Source organism: Saccostrea echinata, unplaced genomic scaffold (genome assembly GCF_033153115.1).
Source record: "Saccostrea echinata isolate AGI-Se365-2 ecotype Australia unplaced genomic scaffold, CSIRO_AGI_Sech_v1 ptg000025l, whole genome shotgun sequence".
NCBI classification, from domain to species: Eukaryota; Metazoa; Mollusca; class Bivalvia; order Ostreida; family Ostreidae; genus Saccostrea; species Saccostrea echinata.
Window position 1 is genome coordinate 7341197 of NW_026889774.1, and position 16263 is coordinate 7357459.

General features: G+C 32.7%; 3 protein-coding genes across 3 annotated transcripts; 1 reads left to right on the plus strand and 2 right to left on the minus strand.

Annotated features, from left to right (window-relative positions):
* Window positions 1–585: 585 nt before the first annotated feature.
* Window positions 586–1702, minus strand: LOC133192553 (putative nuclease HARBI1). The gene has a single exon (XM_061328546.1). It carries the CDS (start codon window positions 1630–1632, stop codon window positions 586–588), a length of 1047 nt encoding a protein of 348 aa, XP_061184530.1. The 5' UTR covers window positions 1633–1702.
* Window positions 1703–4523: 2821 nt separating this feature from the next.
* On the minus strand, window positions 4524–11291 carry LOC133191922 (cyclin-I-like). The gene is made up of 7 exons (XM_061327683.1): window positions 11138–11291; window positions 10634–10778; window positions 8943–9071; window positions 8210–8284; window positions 7459–7599; window positions 7023–7253; window positions 4524–6808 (listed from the first exon to the last, which is right to left on the minus strand). The coding sequence occupies exons 2-7, from the start codon at window positions 10745–10747 to the stop codon at window positions 6515–6517; spliced, it is 984 nt and encodes a 327-aa protein (XP_061183667.1). The 5' UTR covers window positions 10748–10778; window positions 11138–11291; the 3' UTR covers window positions 4524–6514.
* Window positions 11292–11478: 187 nt separating this feature from the next.
* Window positions 11479–15506, plus strand: LOC133192554 (cyclin-G1-like). The gene is made up of 9 exons (XM_061328547.1): window positions 11479–11563; window positions 11830–12057; window positions 12191–12268; window positions 13179–13310; window positions 13465–13539; window positions 13711–13962; window positions 14082–14186; window positions 14436–14650; window positions 14818–15506. Exons 2-9 carry the CDS (start codon window positions 11929–11931, stop codon window positions 14921–14923), a joined length of 1092 nt encoding a protein of 363 aa, XP_061184531.1. The 5' UTR covers window positions 11479–11563; window positions 11830–11928; the 3' UTR covers window positions 14924–15506.
* The last annotated feature ends 757 nt before the right edge of the window (window positions 15507–16263 follow it).

The window sequence follows — 16263 nt, forward strand, 5'->3', positions numbered from 1 at the left end:
TAACTCCAATGTGTCAGTAAGTATTTTAAATACATACAAAAACAAATATTTGTAATAAATGTAACTATTTCTTTAATCTTTATAAAATGACATAAACAGTATTCTAACTGCATTCATTTTAATAATCAAAACAATATATAGCCAGGTTCCACATCATCAAGTGTATGTAATCTGCATCCCCCAGAAATAAATCCTGTTGTGTCTGCGTCAGAGCCACAAACGTCCATGTCACTAGCGACAGTAAGCACCCAGACAATGACCACGTCCTCATCTAAATCCATATCTGCATCTAAGAGAAAATATGTGGAGCAGGATGATGTCAAGAAAAAGATGCTCGAGATGGCCGAAAAAGAACATCAACTGAAAATGGAGATACTTCATTTGAAAAAACAATATATTGAGGCTAAAATTCGCAAACTTGAAGAAATCAGTTTCAACAGAGATGGAAACAATAATACCAATCAGAATCAAAATAATGATAATGCAAAGATATGGCAGCCATTCAATTTTTGAAAATCAAATGTGAATTATATCATTGAGATTGCAAAAATAAAAGAAATATACATGCCTTTTCCCCTTTTTTATCTATTCCTGAAAATGCCTTATTAGTAGCATTCTGATGCCCTGTCCTCCCTGATTGGGCCGTTGTGGCACTGGGACTGGAACGATGGGGTCATCGATATCAGCATCATCATTGAATGGCAAACGGGCATTCCACTTTCTACGCATGTTGTATAAGATTGCACATGAGACTATTACATGTAGTACAGTTTGAAGTTTTATGCTGAGCTTTACTCTAAGGCAGGGAAACATTCTTTTTAAAATTCCAAAGGCATTTTCAATTTTAACCCGAGAATGGCAATGGGCATTGTTAAAAAGTATTTCAGGTCTAGTGTTACAATGTAATAGAGGTGTAATTATATATTGTCGAAGCGGATATCCATTGTCGCCCAATAATATTCCATCTATCTCATGTCTCTCAAACCTGGCGCAAATATTACTGTTTTCGAAGATTCTGCTATCATGGGTGCTGCCTGGCCATCTAGCTACAATGTTTGTGAAATTACACTCATAATCACATATAGCTTGCACATTTATAGAAAAGAATCCCTTTCTATTTCTGTAAACTTCTGAATTTCTACCTCCAGGGGACTGAATTGGTATGTGGGTACAATCAATTGCACCAACTACTCCGGGAATTCTTCCAATGTCCATAAAACCCCTCTGTATCTGAAGTAGGTTGTTACCTTGAGGAAACTGAATAACATCCCTATACCTTGATGCCAAAACATATGAAACTCTTTTAACAACCCTGCTTATTATTGCCTGTGAAATGCCAAATAAATCCCCGTTCACTTGCTGAAATGCTCCTGTAGCAAAAAATCTTAAGGTTATCAAAAGCTGAGTAAGGGGTGAAACTGACATCAGTTTTCTCTGATTTGGTTCTAGATCATTTCCAAGCATGTCCATTATACGGAGAGTGTCACGTTTACAAAAACGGAATCTCACAAGAAAATCCTCCTCATCATAAAAAAGAAATGGATCTAATCTATCACGGATAGTTCTAGGTCGTCTTACAAACAGTTGGTCAATAAGTTCCAGCCTTTCTACTCCATCTATGTGGTCTTCCATAGTTAGAATAACACTATCTTTAACATTTAAACCTACCCTTGACCAGGTTTAGGTTTACCCTAATTTCTGAGATGAGCTCACTCCTGAGAAGCAGGTGTGAAACAGGTTTTAAAAATGTGAGTCCTTCTTACAGGTAAACCTGGTTTAAACATAGGTGTGAATATGGGCATCAGTTGGATTAGCATTTGTAGAATTAAATCCAAGTACCCGGCTCTAAAATGGAATTGCAATAATGAGCCTTACAAACAAAGACTGTACATGCATGTGCCGTCACCTGCTTTGTCAGCTGCGACCAGTACATATTGATCATGTTTTTACTTGATGTCAATTCTTTTTTCACTTCTGAATCATTGAAAAATGAGGGATGTATATTTTTTTATATTGCTCATCAACTGTTTAATACAAGAGTTCGACATCCATCTTATACTTTCAATCAATTCTGACAAGTGTCAGGGTTTTATTTTTCATATTTGAACCATCGTCTTCTGTAATCTTACACAACTCGTAATGTAATTTCCTCTTCAATTACATTTTATCATTTAAGTATAATTGATTTTATTTATCTAAGCACAGTATGTGCCCTCTAATGTCTTTTTTATTGTATTTTCCCCGATATCGTTTCAGTAGACTATCACACATGATGTTTATAAGATACGCACATACATTTTGTACATGTATTTAGATATTGATTGTTGATCGAGGATAAATCGGCCCCACTAGTCCTTTAAGGCAAGAAAATTGTTGTACATGTAACTTTACTGGTTTGAACATGCATTAATTGCAATTAATCTGGCTGATTGATTGATTTTTACGCTTACAGAATAATATGTATCCTTGAGTCTGTTACATGATGTTGACTTCGCGGCTAGAATTTTAACAATGAACCGAGCAAATTTAATTAATTGACACAACATATGCCTCTTAGCTTAGCAGACAGCAACTTGTACTTTACTACATACATAATGGTATACATTTAGTAGATAGATATATTTTCATTGCCTATGAATAAAGCATATGAGCGAGACCATTCAACAGGTAATTAAACAGTGCTCCCACTGGACCAAAGTTGAACCATTCTCCACCTTTTGCGACGTAAATCACGACTTATCTTTTTTTCTTTTACATTTATTTCCGGATCATATCATTTAAATACAATTGTACAGTCACTGTAATTTATATACCACGTAATATCTTCATTACTGTTTTTCTCATAAATACTTGTAGTCATTTTGAAACACTTGTTTATATCCAAACAGCATTTTTTTGTGAAAGAAATTATTCAATGTATCACATTGTAACACATATCCAGGCATTCATATTTGGGGGAGGGGGGTATCATCGGTCCTTAAACCAAGTTACAGTTATTATAGTGATTGTCCTGCACCTTTGAACTCTTTGCCTTCCAAGTAATTTTATTCCCCAAGCTTTAATTTATTTCCTCTATCGGTAATTCTGTTAAGATCAATTATATGGGATATATGCCTAGACGAGTTATACAAAATTCTGAAACGTATTAACCTTTTTAAAATGTTCAGGAAAGTAAATGCAAACAGTAGATTGCATATATTTGAAAAAAGTTTAGCTGGTCGAGAAAAAGTTATCGCTAGTCACGGAACCAAGCAAAATAAAAAAGGTTCCTACACTCAAGACCGACACGCATGGAGAAACTTACAAAAAATTGGGTCGAAGGTTGTGTGTAAATCTACCAATGCCTGTACCTGTTGGCAATCTCATTGTTATCAGTTAAATTAAGATTTTGTAAAAAGGACCAATGACCTATTTTTCACCTGTTGATATTTCACAGTGCTTGTGGAGTAAATTAAATAAACGCAAGTCTATCGGTAATCCCACTCGTGCATGGCCCTATATCTTGTACATTTTTACCGTACTTGTGTCCAGAGTATTTAACAAACGCATGTCAATCATGTCCTTCGAATTCATTTTATAAAGTTGTATTTATGCATTATGACAAAAATTGTGACAGTTTGGTTAATTACAAAAAGGATAAGCCAACACACAAAATATCAGAAGTCATGACTTTTCGGTCAAAAGCTTTAGTAAATTTCTTCAGGACGACGCAGTGCTTGGAGCGACGAATACGGCATTTTGTGGTGATTTGAAATTCCTTCCTTTATATAAAATACAAAGCGAAAAATATTTAATACATTAACATGTTCACGCATGAGAAAATGAAAATGTGTAATATATATATATATATATATATCGTCCAAAATCAGCAAAATGTGTTTAATTGATATACAAAAGGAGTATTTTATTTCAAAGAATAAAGGATCTCCGATGGACATGTCGTTATTTTACTCCACTAGCAGGGTGAAATATCAATAGATTGCAATTGGGAGCCACTTTTCGTGTTAAGCAGTGTGGGGGTAAATTATCGGTTCCACTTTCTACATGAAGACAATGCTTTACATAAAGATGTTCAAAGCATACTGGGTTTTTGCGAGTAAGCAAATCCGATTTACAATCGGTCAGTAATAACGTTATCTAGGACGATTTACTATACACTGATATATGAGACACAGTCCGTTACACTGGAGTAAAGTTGACCCCGTTTTGTCCAACAGCCTGTTATTTACAGGTTACTACAATTTGATAATGTTTACTATCACAATTCAGGCCAAGTGATGTTCACGCACTGATGAAGGACTCGTCCACGTGAACAAGGTCACAATAATGATATATAAACATGTTCAATGTAATTTTTTAATCGAAATTTGTAAATATGTAAACTGCATACAATATTCATATTTCGTGCAAAATGAACCAAGTTCCTTATGAAGCTGCTTCAAAAAGGTCTTATACATTATGTTAAAATGTTTTAAAGATAAAACACAGAGTATCCTGACTAAATGAAAATATGCGACAAGGAATTGCCACCAGAATTCATTTATTGCCATTCAAATCTTTTTACATAACACAGCCATCAATTGATTACAACAATGTGTTGTCATTCATCTACTGTAGATATTAGCTAAACCTTAACCTGCCTGATAGTTTGAGAAATGAAAGTTAGCAAGATTTACAGATTACAGAAAAAAGAAGTATGTGCGGCAGTCCAGTCTAGTAACTTCTACAAGTCAAATGCACAGCCTAATGGGACTAAAATGAAATTATAACAAATATATAACAACAATGACATGAAAAAAATAATAATAAAATTTGCACATATCACTCAGTTTTACTTCACACCTTCTTCTCTCATATAACTGGATTTCTGATCTCTCTCTTTCATCTATGCTCTTCATACAGATCTCATTGGAATGGAATTTGTAAATTCTGAGTTTTAAAGCAAAGTTTTCATTTTTGCTGAACCTATTCCACAGTTTAGATCAATTCCTCCTTTTGTATAATATTAATAATATCATTCTCTCACCTGCTTATTACAAATCTTGGCAAGTATAAATCACTCTTCTTCAGTATATAAAAGAGTATTTCAAAAACAACTTATTTACAATATACAAACTTTATATTCACAATAGCTGACCAGTACATTTTGCAAATATTTGTTCTTTTGTATACACATACTAGGAGGGAAATGAAATCCTTAACTTTAATAATAAATTAACAATTTTACCCATGAGGTTTATCAACAAATGAAAAAAGGGGAAAAAAAAAAATTAAAAATGACCTTTAAATATCATCTTGCGATCTTAACACATGGTCCAATTATATTTTAACAAAACTATCCCTATAGTCAGTGGAATTATGCTGCCTGAGACTTTCCCTATCCCTTGCTTGGGTGGAAATTCATTAAATTCCATACAAACACAACATTACAAAATTATTATATACAATCAAGATCTTTGTCTACACTAAAATAAAAAATAATCAACATCCATATACAGTCTACATAATGCTTGTTAAATGTGGGTAATTGACAATTTTTTTTGTTTTTTGTTTTTTTAAAACAATTTACTTTATGAACTTTTTTTTGTTCTTTTGAACTGAAAAATAATTCCGACACGATAAAACAAAGCTAAGTATGGCGATTGGTGGCATAGTTTATATTTTTTTCTTTCTCATAGGAGTCGAGTCATATTCTTTCCTTTTCCTCCAGCCAGTATGGATATTATTTAATTACTTAAAAAGAAATAATAAAAGTCACCTTTACATAGTAAAATCTGACAATAACATACATAGGCCACATTATGTAAAATTACTCACCGGAGATGTAATAGCACCCTACCATGCCTATCTTGCCTTTTCATTTAGTCAAGCATCAAAATTAAATTATTTGCTATGTATTCTATATGTGATTATACAATGTACACACGAACATATACATCATTTGAATTTTGAAAAATAATGTTCATATCATAAAGCAATGGGAAGAATTGAAAAGACAGAAGTATAGTGGCCATTGAATACAATAAATAATAAAAACTCTAAAAACATAACAAAATTATAAAAACTTTTGTAGACCAAAAAAAAAAAAAAAAAAATGAAAATCCATACAGGCTAGAGGAAATAATTCTGTACCATCACTGAAGTTTCTTTATCTGAGCAACTTGGAAGGTTTGGCTGAACAAAAGCCTATCTGTAAATTTTTGGGAAAAAAGGTTTTTGTCTTGCATTGTCTGGGTCTTAAAAATAACCATAACCAGATTAAAAAAAATCAAAATTTTTTGGCCCAAATTTTGTCACTGATTTTTAGGAAAGTATCTAACTATTGTAATAGTTCTGAACAATAAGAAACTGCCCCGATTGTCAAAATGAGTCTACCTAATTGAACTATTTCTTAATAAAGCCCCCCCCCCCTCCCATCCCCTGTAATTTTGGACTTGTTGAGATATTTTTTTAATTCAATCATATTACTTATAAGAGAAAGATAAGCTTTGTCAACCAATAGAACTTAAACGTTCTAATTGGCACTGACAGCAGCTACAAGGAAACTATTTCTTCCGTCAGTGTCTTGGTGCTGAACCATCTCCGAGCTACATGACTTCCTCACAGAAGCGGTGGTATCCATGGCATCTTCACTGTACAGACGTTTGATGCCGTCATAAAGATCTTCCTCTTCGTCATCCACGGCCTTTCTCTTGATCGACTTGGAACGCTTGATCACTCTAAACTGATATCCAGAGGGTAGAAGTCCATGCTTGGACAGGTACAAACCAGTCACTTCACGACAGCGAAAGAAGGTTTGATTGTTGACCTGCAAAACCAACAAAAATCGAACACTTAAATAAATGATGGGAAACAAATAAACAATGAACATCATGAACATAAAATTTATCTAAATCTTACTGAAGTTAAATTTTAGATATCAACTACTGCATTAGATCTGAGAACATACTAATAATTTATCAGATTTTGGGAATTGCAAGTGCACAGTTATCTGCACAATGAATTGATACTAATCTCCCTACCTCTGCCACTTGCTGGACTGTGTTGACGATGGAGAACCAGTTTGGGGTAATTTGTTCCAGCTCCAAGCTTACAATGGACAACACGAGGCTGATGGGGCTGAAGACCGCCAATTGGTGGTTTCCCAGACAATGGAAGATCTTCCGCATCATCATACTCAGGTGCTGTGAGGGAGTCAGGTTGCTCAGTCCATCTAGCAGTTTGGGGTAATAACACATAAGCAAGCCATGGATCTGGAAATGAGTCAAAAATAAGCCTACTTTTAACCACCAATAAACCTACATAGTGCTATGACCATATGAAAATACTAAAAAATTTAGTCATATTTCTGAATAATGTTTGAAACCTTCTCCCTTCCTGTTTTACTTTTATTTAATTTGCACAACCAAGATACATTATTCATTATATTTAATCAATGCACCAATGTCATAGACTTACAATGAGAAGAAGATCCACTGCAGTGACCTGTTTAACATTCCAGGAAAGTTTATCCAGGATAATGGCCTCCATCCTGAGAATTTCCGCCACAGAGCAGACACATCTAATGGTCTTCACAAGATCCTTGGTGCTTGGTATTACCTAAAAAAAAAATCCAACACATTCATTTCATGAATGCCAATCTTCCTTAAGGTCAAGATCTAGTAAATGAAGAGTGCCTACAGATTTTTCAAATTTGAAAAACAAATTCCTTTAATAATCTTTTACAATTATAGCTAAATAAATTGAGGTGTATCGGGGCATAATTTTTAGATAAACTCAACAAAAAACATATTTAAACTGCCCTTTTTAATGAAAAATGAAGAAAATCAGGTATAAAAATGGGAGTTTTCTCCATCTCAGACAAACAAAATGTATCAGTATTGCCTACAGTCTCTCAGTAAACAGTTTTTCATACCTTCTTGACCACTTCTTTAAAATGATATTAAATTGAATATAGGTATCGGGGTTCCTTTTGAAATGATTTCAAATTGAATTCCATGAAAATGTGTCATTTTCTACTTAATTCTGTTATAGCCACAAAATATGGGAAAAAATAAGATTAAATCAATTATAACGTCATAATGGATCTAGCACCAAAAGACAGACTGAACTCATTTACTAGATCTTGACCTTAAAATTGTTAGTGACACAAACAAAATTCCTTACACCCATACAATTATTTTTGTGAAGTGTACAAATCTGAACATACCTCATCTTCTTCCAAGGTTTTTGCTGCGATGTATAAGCAGCAGATGGCTACACAGGGTAGATACTTGGGGCGGACCTGTCCAATAAAAAAAAAATATTGTTGATTCAATTATCTTATCAAAATAAGAACATAAACATGAAAGAATTTTATTCAAAATTACCATGCATGCACAATGTGAGATCAACGACCAACCTAGGGGGGTGACTGAGGCAAGTAAGGGTAAAACTTGTACATTGTTCACTGACAATATACAATTTTGTCTTCTTGCTAGATATTTTATTTGATATATACTTTGTAATTTGAACATGTCAATATTTATGAAAGATCTTCCACCTTTTTGACTCTTTGAATATTCTTTGGATGTTGAAGTGACACAGAGAAATCAATGTATCAAGAGGATATAAAGTGACATGTATTTAAAATTTCAAGTTTAACAATGTTTAAACATATTTAACGATCAATGTGTGCCATGTGCACACAAAAAATTCTCCCAAATTTTGAAACTTCTACCTAAATTTTTCCAAGGAAGAATGTCTCCCTAAATGTTGGGTCTAGAATGGTCCCGGGAGATCATAAATCATTAAACAGAAAGATATGTATATATAAATATCAATATAAATCCACATAGCAAACACTCAAATTTTAATCTGAATTGCTAATACTAATAAAATATATGACAAAAACGTGTAGATTCCCAAGAATGAAAGATTGAGGAAATAATCAACAGACTTACCTTAATGAGATTCAGAAAGCGGTCAAGGAGACATATGGCCAGTCCGAGAGTTTCTGGTGTAAATCTGAACTCTGCATTCAATGACAAAATCCAACCAACAACCTTATCTCTCTGTTGACCCAAGACCTCCTTTAAAAAAAAAAAATATGGAATACAGAAATTTACTTAGAACATGTGAGCCTTCACTATTTAATAATGTGTTAATACAGCTGTGACTTCCAAACACTTTACATTTACAATTAGATGAATAAATTTACTATCTAAAAAAAATCATAATATAATTACGGAAATAACTGAACCAGTCAAAAAAAAAGGTGAACTTGCATTAAATCAAAGGTACATGTATTATGCCTGAAAAAATCATGTTTTGATATGACAAATACATGTAATGAATTTAAACAGTTTCTATTTTAATTCATTGCTGGAGATATTTATTTATATTCCACACATGACATATTTAATGTAATTTTTTTTTAATGCTGCCACATAACACCATAAAACACATCACATTGTCATCACCATGGCACCAGTGACATTTATGCATGTTTTTACATAAACTAGTTAAACCAGTAGTAGAAAACAATGAATATATTAAACCTATTGATATGGATAGACTTTTAAAGTTTGCTTTGAATTCCCTGATACTAATGACAAAGGTTGTTAAACAAACAGAAATAACCGATTTGGGCACCTGCCAGCAATCACTGTCAGCTCTTGGTAGGTCCCGTGATCATTGACCTTGTAAAGTTGGAGTTTAAAAGGATCTAAAAATAGCTCCTGTCCTACTGGTGAAACCAGGTTATATTTACAAATCTATACAATTCCTTATTCTTAGTTGATTTGCACAAGTTTTCATGTCCTTTCTTTTGAATATATCAGACTCCCCATATTTAAAAACAAAAATAAAATAATTTAAATATCAATATGTGGAATTTAAACTTGCATGTGTAGGATAAATTAGTAAAATATGGACTTTTAAAATTCAAATCAAGGAACAGTAAATTATTCTTTACAATAAGTAACTTTTTAAAAAAAATTTAGATAGAAATGAATGCATTTCAGGCTTTGGAGACTGAAGACATGGAGCATGTCAATATATGTCAAACATGGAACATTAAATGCCAAATAGGATTTTGATTACATTAACCTGGATTATGTCATTGACTCAATGACAGCATATAGATGATGCAATTGTTTAGAAATTTCATAGCTTTATGCAACATCCTCTCATTTGTAATGACATCACAGTTTCATCCAACAATGATTATTAATCATTTCCTGGTTATCATGAAAACTGTTAACTCAATAAACAGCTGATCAACCAATCTGGCGAATCAACGTTTTATTTAAAAATACTTTAACTTCAATTTCAGAAGATTTCCCAGAAATATTACTCCTTAAAAAGTCCTTTAATGAAACAATTATTATGTTTAGTTTTTTTTTTTTTATTATCTTATTTAACACTTAGACAGTTTCTAAAAGCAGGAAATTGTTTGAAATTCCAATACATATTTTTTTGTGAAAAATATGAGAAAAATATTTAGGCTTATGTTGAAACACCATCCCTATTTGGGTAAAGTAACAACATTTTTTGGGGAAGTCTATGAAACTTACTATATCACTGCATTCGTAAATATTAAATGAAAACTTCGTTGATCACAATGACAGAATTTCATTCCCATGTAACTTACATCACATGTTCCTGTAGGCTTGTACGCATTTGATGACCACTGACTGCATCTTGCAAGGTGCTCCCCAAGCATCTTCATCAGATGCCTAGCATCTAATCTTTTGTGCGACTCCATCTTGACAACCCCAAACTGCTGCACCAAAACACTGCAACGATATTTAACCCATAATTAAAAGCCTCTTAATTTAACAAGTAAAGACTCTTTTAAAGATGCTGTAGGAGGCTCAGCAGCCTGCATTCTATATGACTATGAGGGATTGTTGTTACTATAGTATCTTCTAGAAATATTTATTTCATAACGTTTTTACGTAATATTTCTCTTTAAATCCCATTTCGCATAAAGTTTTAATAAAATTGAAACCATCCTTAATAAATTCATCCCAGAAAAACCAATTGATTTGGTAAAATATTTCCCAGTCTTAAAATAGTCACTGTCAAAATGGCTTCCATGATTCAGCTGATGCAAACCAACATCAGCAAAATTGTCAGTAAAATTTACACTCACCTGACGAGAAAAATGGAACGAGAGTTGAACTAGGATGTTCCCCTGTTCCATTCACACTATCCTGCTTACATTGATGATTTTAAAACTCCATCTTCTATCGAATAAACGAAAATAATAAGGACTATGTATTAAAGTTGCGTTCCAAGGAAATTCCTTGTTGGTAAGGGTCAAATATAGTTCCGAATATATTCATCCGCTTAAAAAATCTGGTATTTTCATGTTAACATTATACTAAGTATGCAATATATACATATTAATTAACTAAAGATTTTAAAAAATTGTAGTTAGGATGAATATTGCTTTTCCACCTCATTTTTAGAAAACTTCTATGGAATCATTAGCGCGGAGGGAGAACTACACCCTTGGAAGCGAACAAAAGTTGTTTTCACCGTCGAGGTCAGAGCTGTCAAAAAAGGAAAATATGAGGTAAACCTGTTGTAATCTTTACTATGAAGCACATTCAATTAATCTAACGCTTTGAAGAACAAAATACTATGCAATTAAATGTAGATATGGGTGAAACTGGAGATTTATCGTTTGAAAAATTTATGCTGATGTTTACAAAACAAAACTATTTATAGTTCATATTTGAATAGGTAGATTTATCCAATCAAAATGAGTGTTACAAATGTAAGATTTAAGGAGAGAGGGTTTAAGATGTGCGCCAAATTTCAAACGACTTTTGTTGACAGCTGCCGTCTGCAAGTGGCGTAATGACAACAGGAGCAGATGTACGAATATCATCTTGAAGACGTAGGCAGAAACAAGGCTTTACACCTTTGAGATTAAAAATGGTTCAAGAAACAGAAAATAATAGTCGCCAGGCTATTAATTTGCTGTTTTGCGAGAAAATGGGAAAGAGTCGGAAAAGTCAGCTAGAAGCTTTGAACCATGTCCCGTGCAAAGATTCAAAAGAAAAGGTGATTGTACATAAATTGGTTTTAATTTTTTAATAAGAATTTAGTGAAAAAGAAAATGCATACTTAGTTTTTCACAACAATGTATTTTTATTTTAAGGCCTTGATTTAATTCTTTGTATAAATTTATTTACAGACACAGTTCGACCTATCGAATGAACATTTGGTTGAAAAATTAAGAGAAATCTTGAAGCAGTTGATAGCACCAAAAGTGGTAAGTTATAACTAAAATGTCAAATCATAGCAGGTCTGTGGTAAAATTAATGAAATGCTTTTGTTTGAGCTAAATAAAGTTGATATATATATACAGTCAGGCCAAGCAGAAACATACAGAATGTCTGTTGCAGGAGACAATTAATGTTGCTTTAAAAACAAAATGAAGATCAGTAAGAAAGGTTTTTATATTGAACTTAAAGCATAATAAATCCTTATTTATTTATTTTTTTTTTTTTGATTTTTTGATTTGATTTGGCCAAAAATAAAAAAAATATAGATCTAGAGAGTCAATAAAATGGGCATCTTCGCTAGCCAAGGGTGACGATCCACTTCTCTCGAGAGGAGCGGATCATCACCCTTGGCTAGTGAAGATGTAAAATGGACTAATTGATTGAGCATGTTGAGATAGGAAAAAAACATGTTTTTTCTTTTGGCCTCATGAGTGTAACTTGTGCCTGTTGTTATTTGTAAATCAACTTTAAATCTTTATACGCCTTTAATATTTTAAGGAAAAGTTTTGAAATCATCTTTGGCTGCTTTCCATCTTTATGATTTGAAATTACCAGTTCATTTGTAATGTTTGCTCTCTGAAGAGTTCAATTGTATGCTCTATGTTGGATTTGATTCGAATACTTTTCAAAGTTTTAGAACACAACTCGCAAAACTGTATTTAAAGTTAATTATTGTAATGTCCTTCATTTAACTTTCATTGGAGGGGCGAGAAAAAGAGGGGGTTTACTGAAAGGTGTATGGAAAGCCTTTATAGTACACTCCCTTTTCCTGCGCCCTCCAGAAAAGGTAAATGAAAGATCTTTATTAAATCATTGTTACATGTATCAAGACTTATAATATCTATTTGCTTTTCAAAAAAAGTGTGCTACATGATTAAGTTTTTGATAAATCTACAGGACAATTCTATAAGTGCTCAGAGGGATAAAGCCATCTCTACTATTCGCTGCCTAACACATTTTTATAACTGTAATCCTTCAACTTACGCCACTGCAGTTAGCTGTATGGACAGATTTCTAGCAAAAGTCAAGGTAATTTAAATAAAAATTATGCCTTAAAAAATCAGTAGAAAAATGCAATAATAAAATGTAGTATTTGCTTATTGTTTATATATTTTTTTTAATCTTTAACTGTACTTGACATTAATTGATATATATATTGATTAAATTTTAAAAAAAATTGCAGGTCCAATCAAAGTACTATTCTTGCCTTGCAACAGCCTGTTTTTATCTATCCAGCAAATTTCATGAGGAAAATGAGGTAAAGTTTTGTACATTCTCCACAAAATTATCAGGATAACAAATTAATAAGTATTTAATTGTTGATTTCTTTTAAAGGTTGTGAATTTTAAAACACCAAACTGTCTCCTTTTATTATCTTATTAATGTTAATAATAATTTTTTTTTAAAATCTCTGTTTTTCATTTATCAGGATGTTCCATCAGCAACAGAGTTATCTAGCTTGATGCAGCATGCCTGGAAATCCTCCGATTTGAAGAGAATGGAGACGGTTGTCATGCAGAAGCTTGATTGGAAACTGTGGGTTGAGACTTGCCCCTCTCTACTTAAGACTTTATGTGATATTATTTGTACAACAACTAAGGTGCTAGACCACCAATTTCTTTCTCGACTTGTCCAGAAGTTTGAGATTTGCATCAACTACAGCTCATGTGCAATATACTCTGTAAGTTTTCTTCCTTGGATCAATATTGACATTTAAAGTTTAAGAGTACTGTATAAATTTTGTAATCATTGAACAATTGCATTTTTTCTGATTACATTTTTAGTATTTTTGTGTTGTAGACTGCCTGTTTGGCCCTCAGTTTACTTCAACATGGTCTGCAGGAGAAAGGATTACTGAATAATGCAATGAATCAGAGTTTATTTAATCTTCATAACATATGCCAGGTAAGAATGTTTGAGATTTGAAAAGAATAAATAAAGGGACATATAATTAATAGAAATAATTTCAAAATTTCTGTAAATCTTGTAAGTTTTTTTTCTCTTGATTTGTCACTCTTTACAAGGGAAAAAAATCACATATGCATTTAATTGATTCATATATCACAAAAACAATATTGAAAATTTTTACTACATTTATACAAAGTAAGAAATGTATGTAGCAGCATATATTTATTTGAGGGTATCTCCATTTAGATTTCTGATGCTGAATTTTATGAATGCCATCATGCAGTGTCACAGGTGCTTGATAACTATAGAAATAGTCCCAAGAGTCACCCATCCTGTCTCCCAATGCCTAAACCTTTCCTTCGACCCAATCTTGTGTCCCGTCCTAGTCTTTATGGAGACTCTGAATTACCTGCCATTGAAGAAGACCCCTCTGTGGATCTTTTAGTCAGCAAGACTGAAAGGTGAGATTTAATAGTGTAACACATTTTGTGTGTCTTCCTTCCCTCCAAAAGGAGGAGATATATTTATTTTCTGTATTGGTAAAATGCAAAATTTTCTTATTTTTATCGATATTTTCTTTCTAAGTTCTGTTATACATGTATGTATAAAGTGCTGAACTGATTTTCAGTGAATATGAAGAGATAAGCGTCAGCAGTCAAAAGTTTGTGTTTGGAGGCCACAGTTGGAGTACCTGTATTTTACCTCAGAAATGTGCCACATGCAGCCTGGAATAAATGTGCAATATTCAAAATATTAACAGCTTTATTAGCTCAGATTGAGCCTAGGAGTTAGGAGATGTTTTATTATATTAGTAAAATTTAAATTATCTATTTTTACATATACGAATTTTTTTTTCTGCATGAATGGAAAAAAGAACAAATGTTTGCAGAAACAAAAAGTACTTTAGATTCATTATTTTGTTATTTGTTTTAATCTGTGTGACTGTTATTTAAATGTAAATTAATTTTAAGTTTTGTATGATTGGATAAAGGGTCAAACACTAGAGAACTGGCATGGTTAGATCAAAAGTATATTGTTTGTTGTTTTTTTTATTTAATTTGTATTTTTAAAATTCCTGTGTGTGTCTGTGTACAGTTGGAAGTTAAAAAGTGTATAATTCAAATCAAATATACAATCTTGAAATCCACTGGTGACCTGCCAAAGTAACATTTATTTTATCTATGTTTTAATTTGTATTTGTGTTTTAGTGGGTATATTAAAGTATTAAATGTATAAGTATGTATATGAAAAGAAATTTATAGTATACCGGTACATGTTTATTTCCTAGAATTGGTGCAAATAAATTATTTTTTTAAAGCTTGACTTTACTGTGTTATGAAAAATAGTTTGTTCATGGATAATTTCTTAATAACAGCTATGGATAAAGATAAAAATAACATTTAAACCTGCTTTGGAATGTTTATGTAACATCTTGGCCATAAATTAAGGCCTTTTTTAGCTCACCTGAGCCGAAGGCTCGAGTGAGCTTTTCTGATCGAAATTTGTCTGTTGTCTGTCGTTGGCGTTGTCGTCGTAAACTTTTCACATTTTCATCTTCTCCAGAACTACTGGGCTAATTGCAACCAAACTTGGCACAAAGTATCCTTGGGTGAAGGGAATTCAAGTTTGTTCAAATGAAGGGCCACACCCTCCTCCAAGGGGAGATAATTACGAAATAGCAAAAAATTAATGGCATTATTGAAAAATCTTCTCCTCAAAAACCAATGGGCCAGGAAAGATGAAACTCATGTGGAATTATTGTCAGGTAGTGTAGATTCAAGTTTGTTCAAATCATGACCCCTGGGGTTAGGGTGGGGCAACAACGGATGTTCAAAGTTTTACACGGGAATATATAGGAAAAATCTTCTTCTCAAGAACAGCAAAGCTATGATTGGTCATATTAATATGGACGCATCCTCAGGTGGTGTGGGTTCAAATTTGTTCAAATCATGACCCCGGGGCTAGGGTGGGGCCACAATGGACGATCAAAGTTTTACATAGGTGTATATAGGAAAAATCTTCAAAAATCTTCTTCTCACGAACAGCAAAGCTATGATTGGTAATATTTATGTGG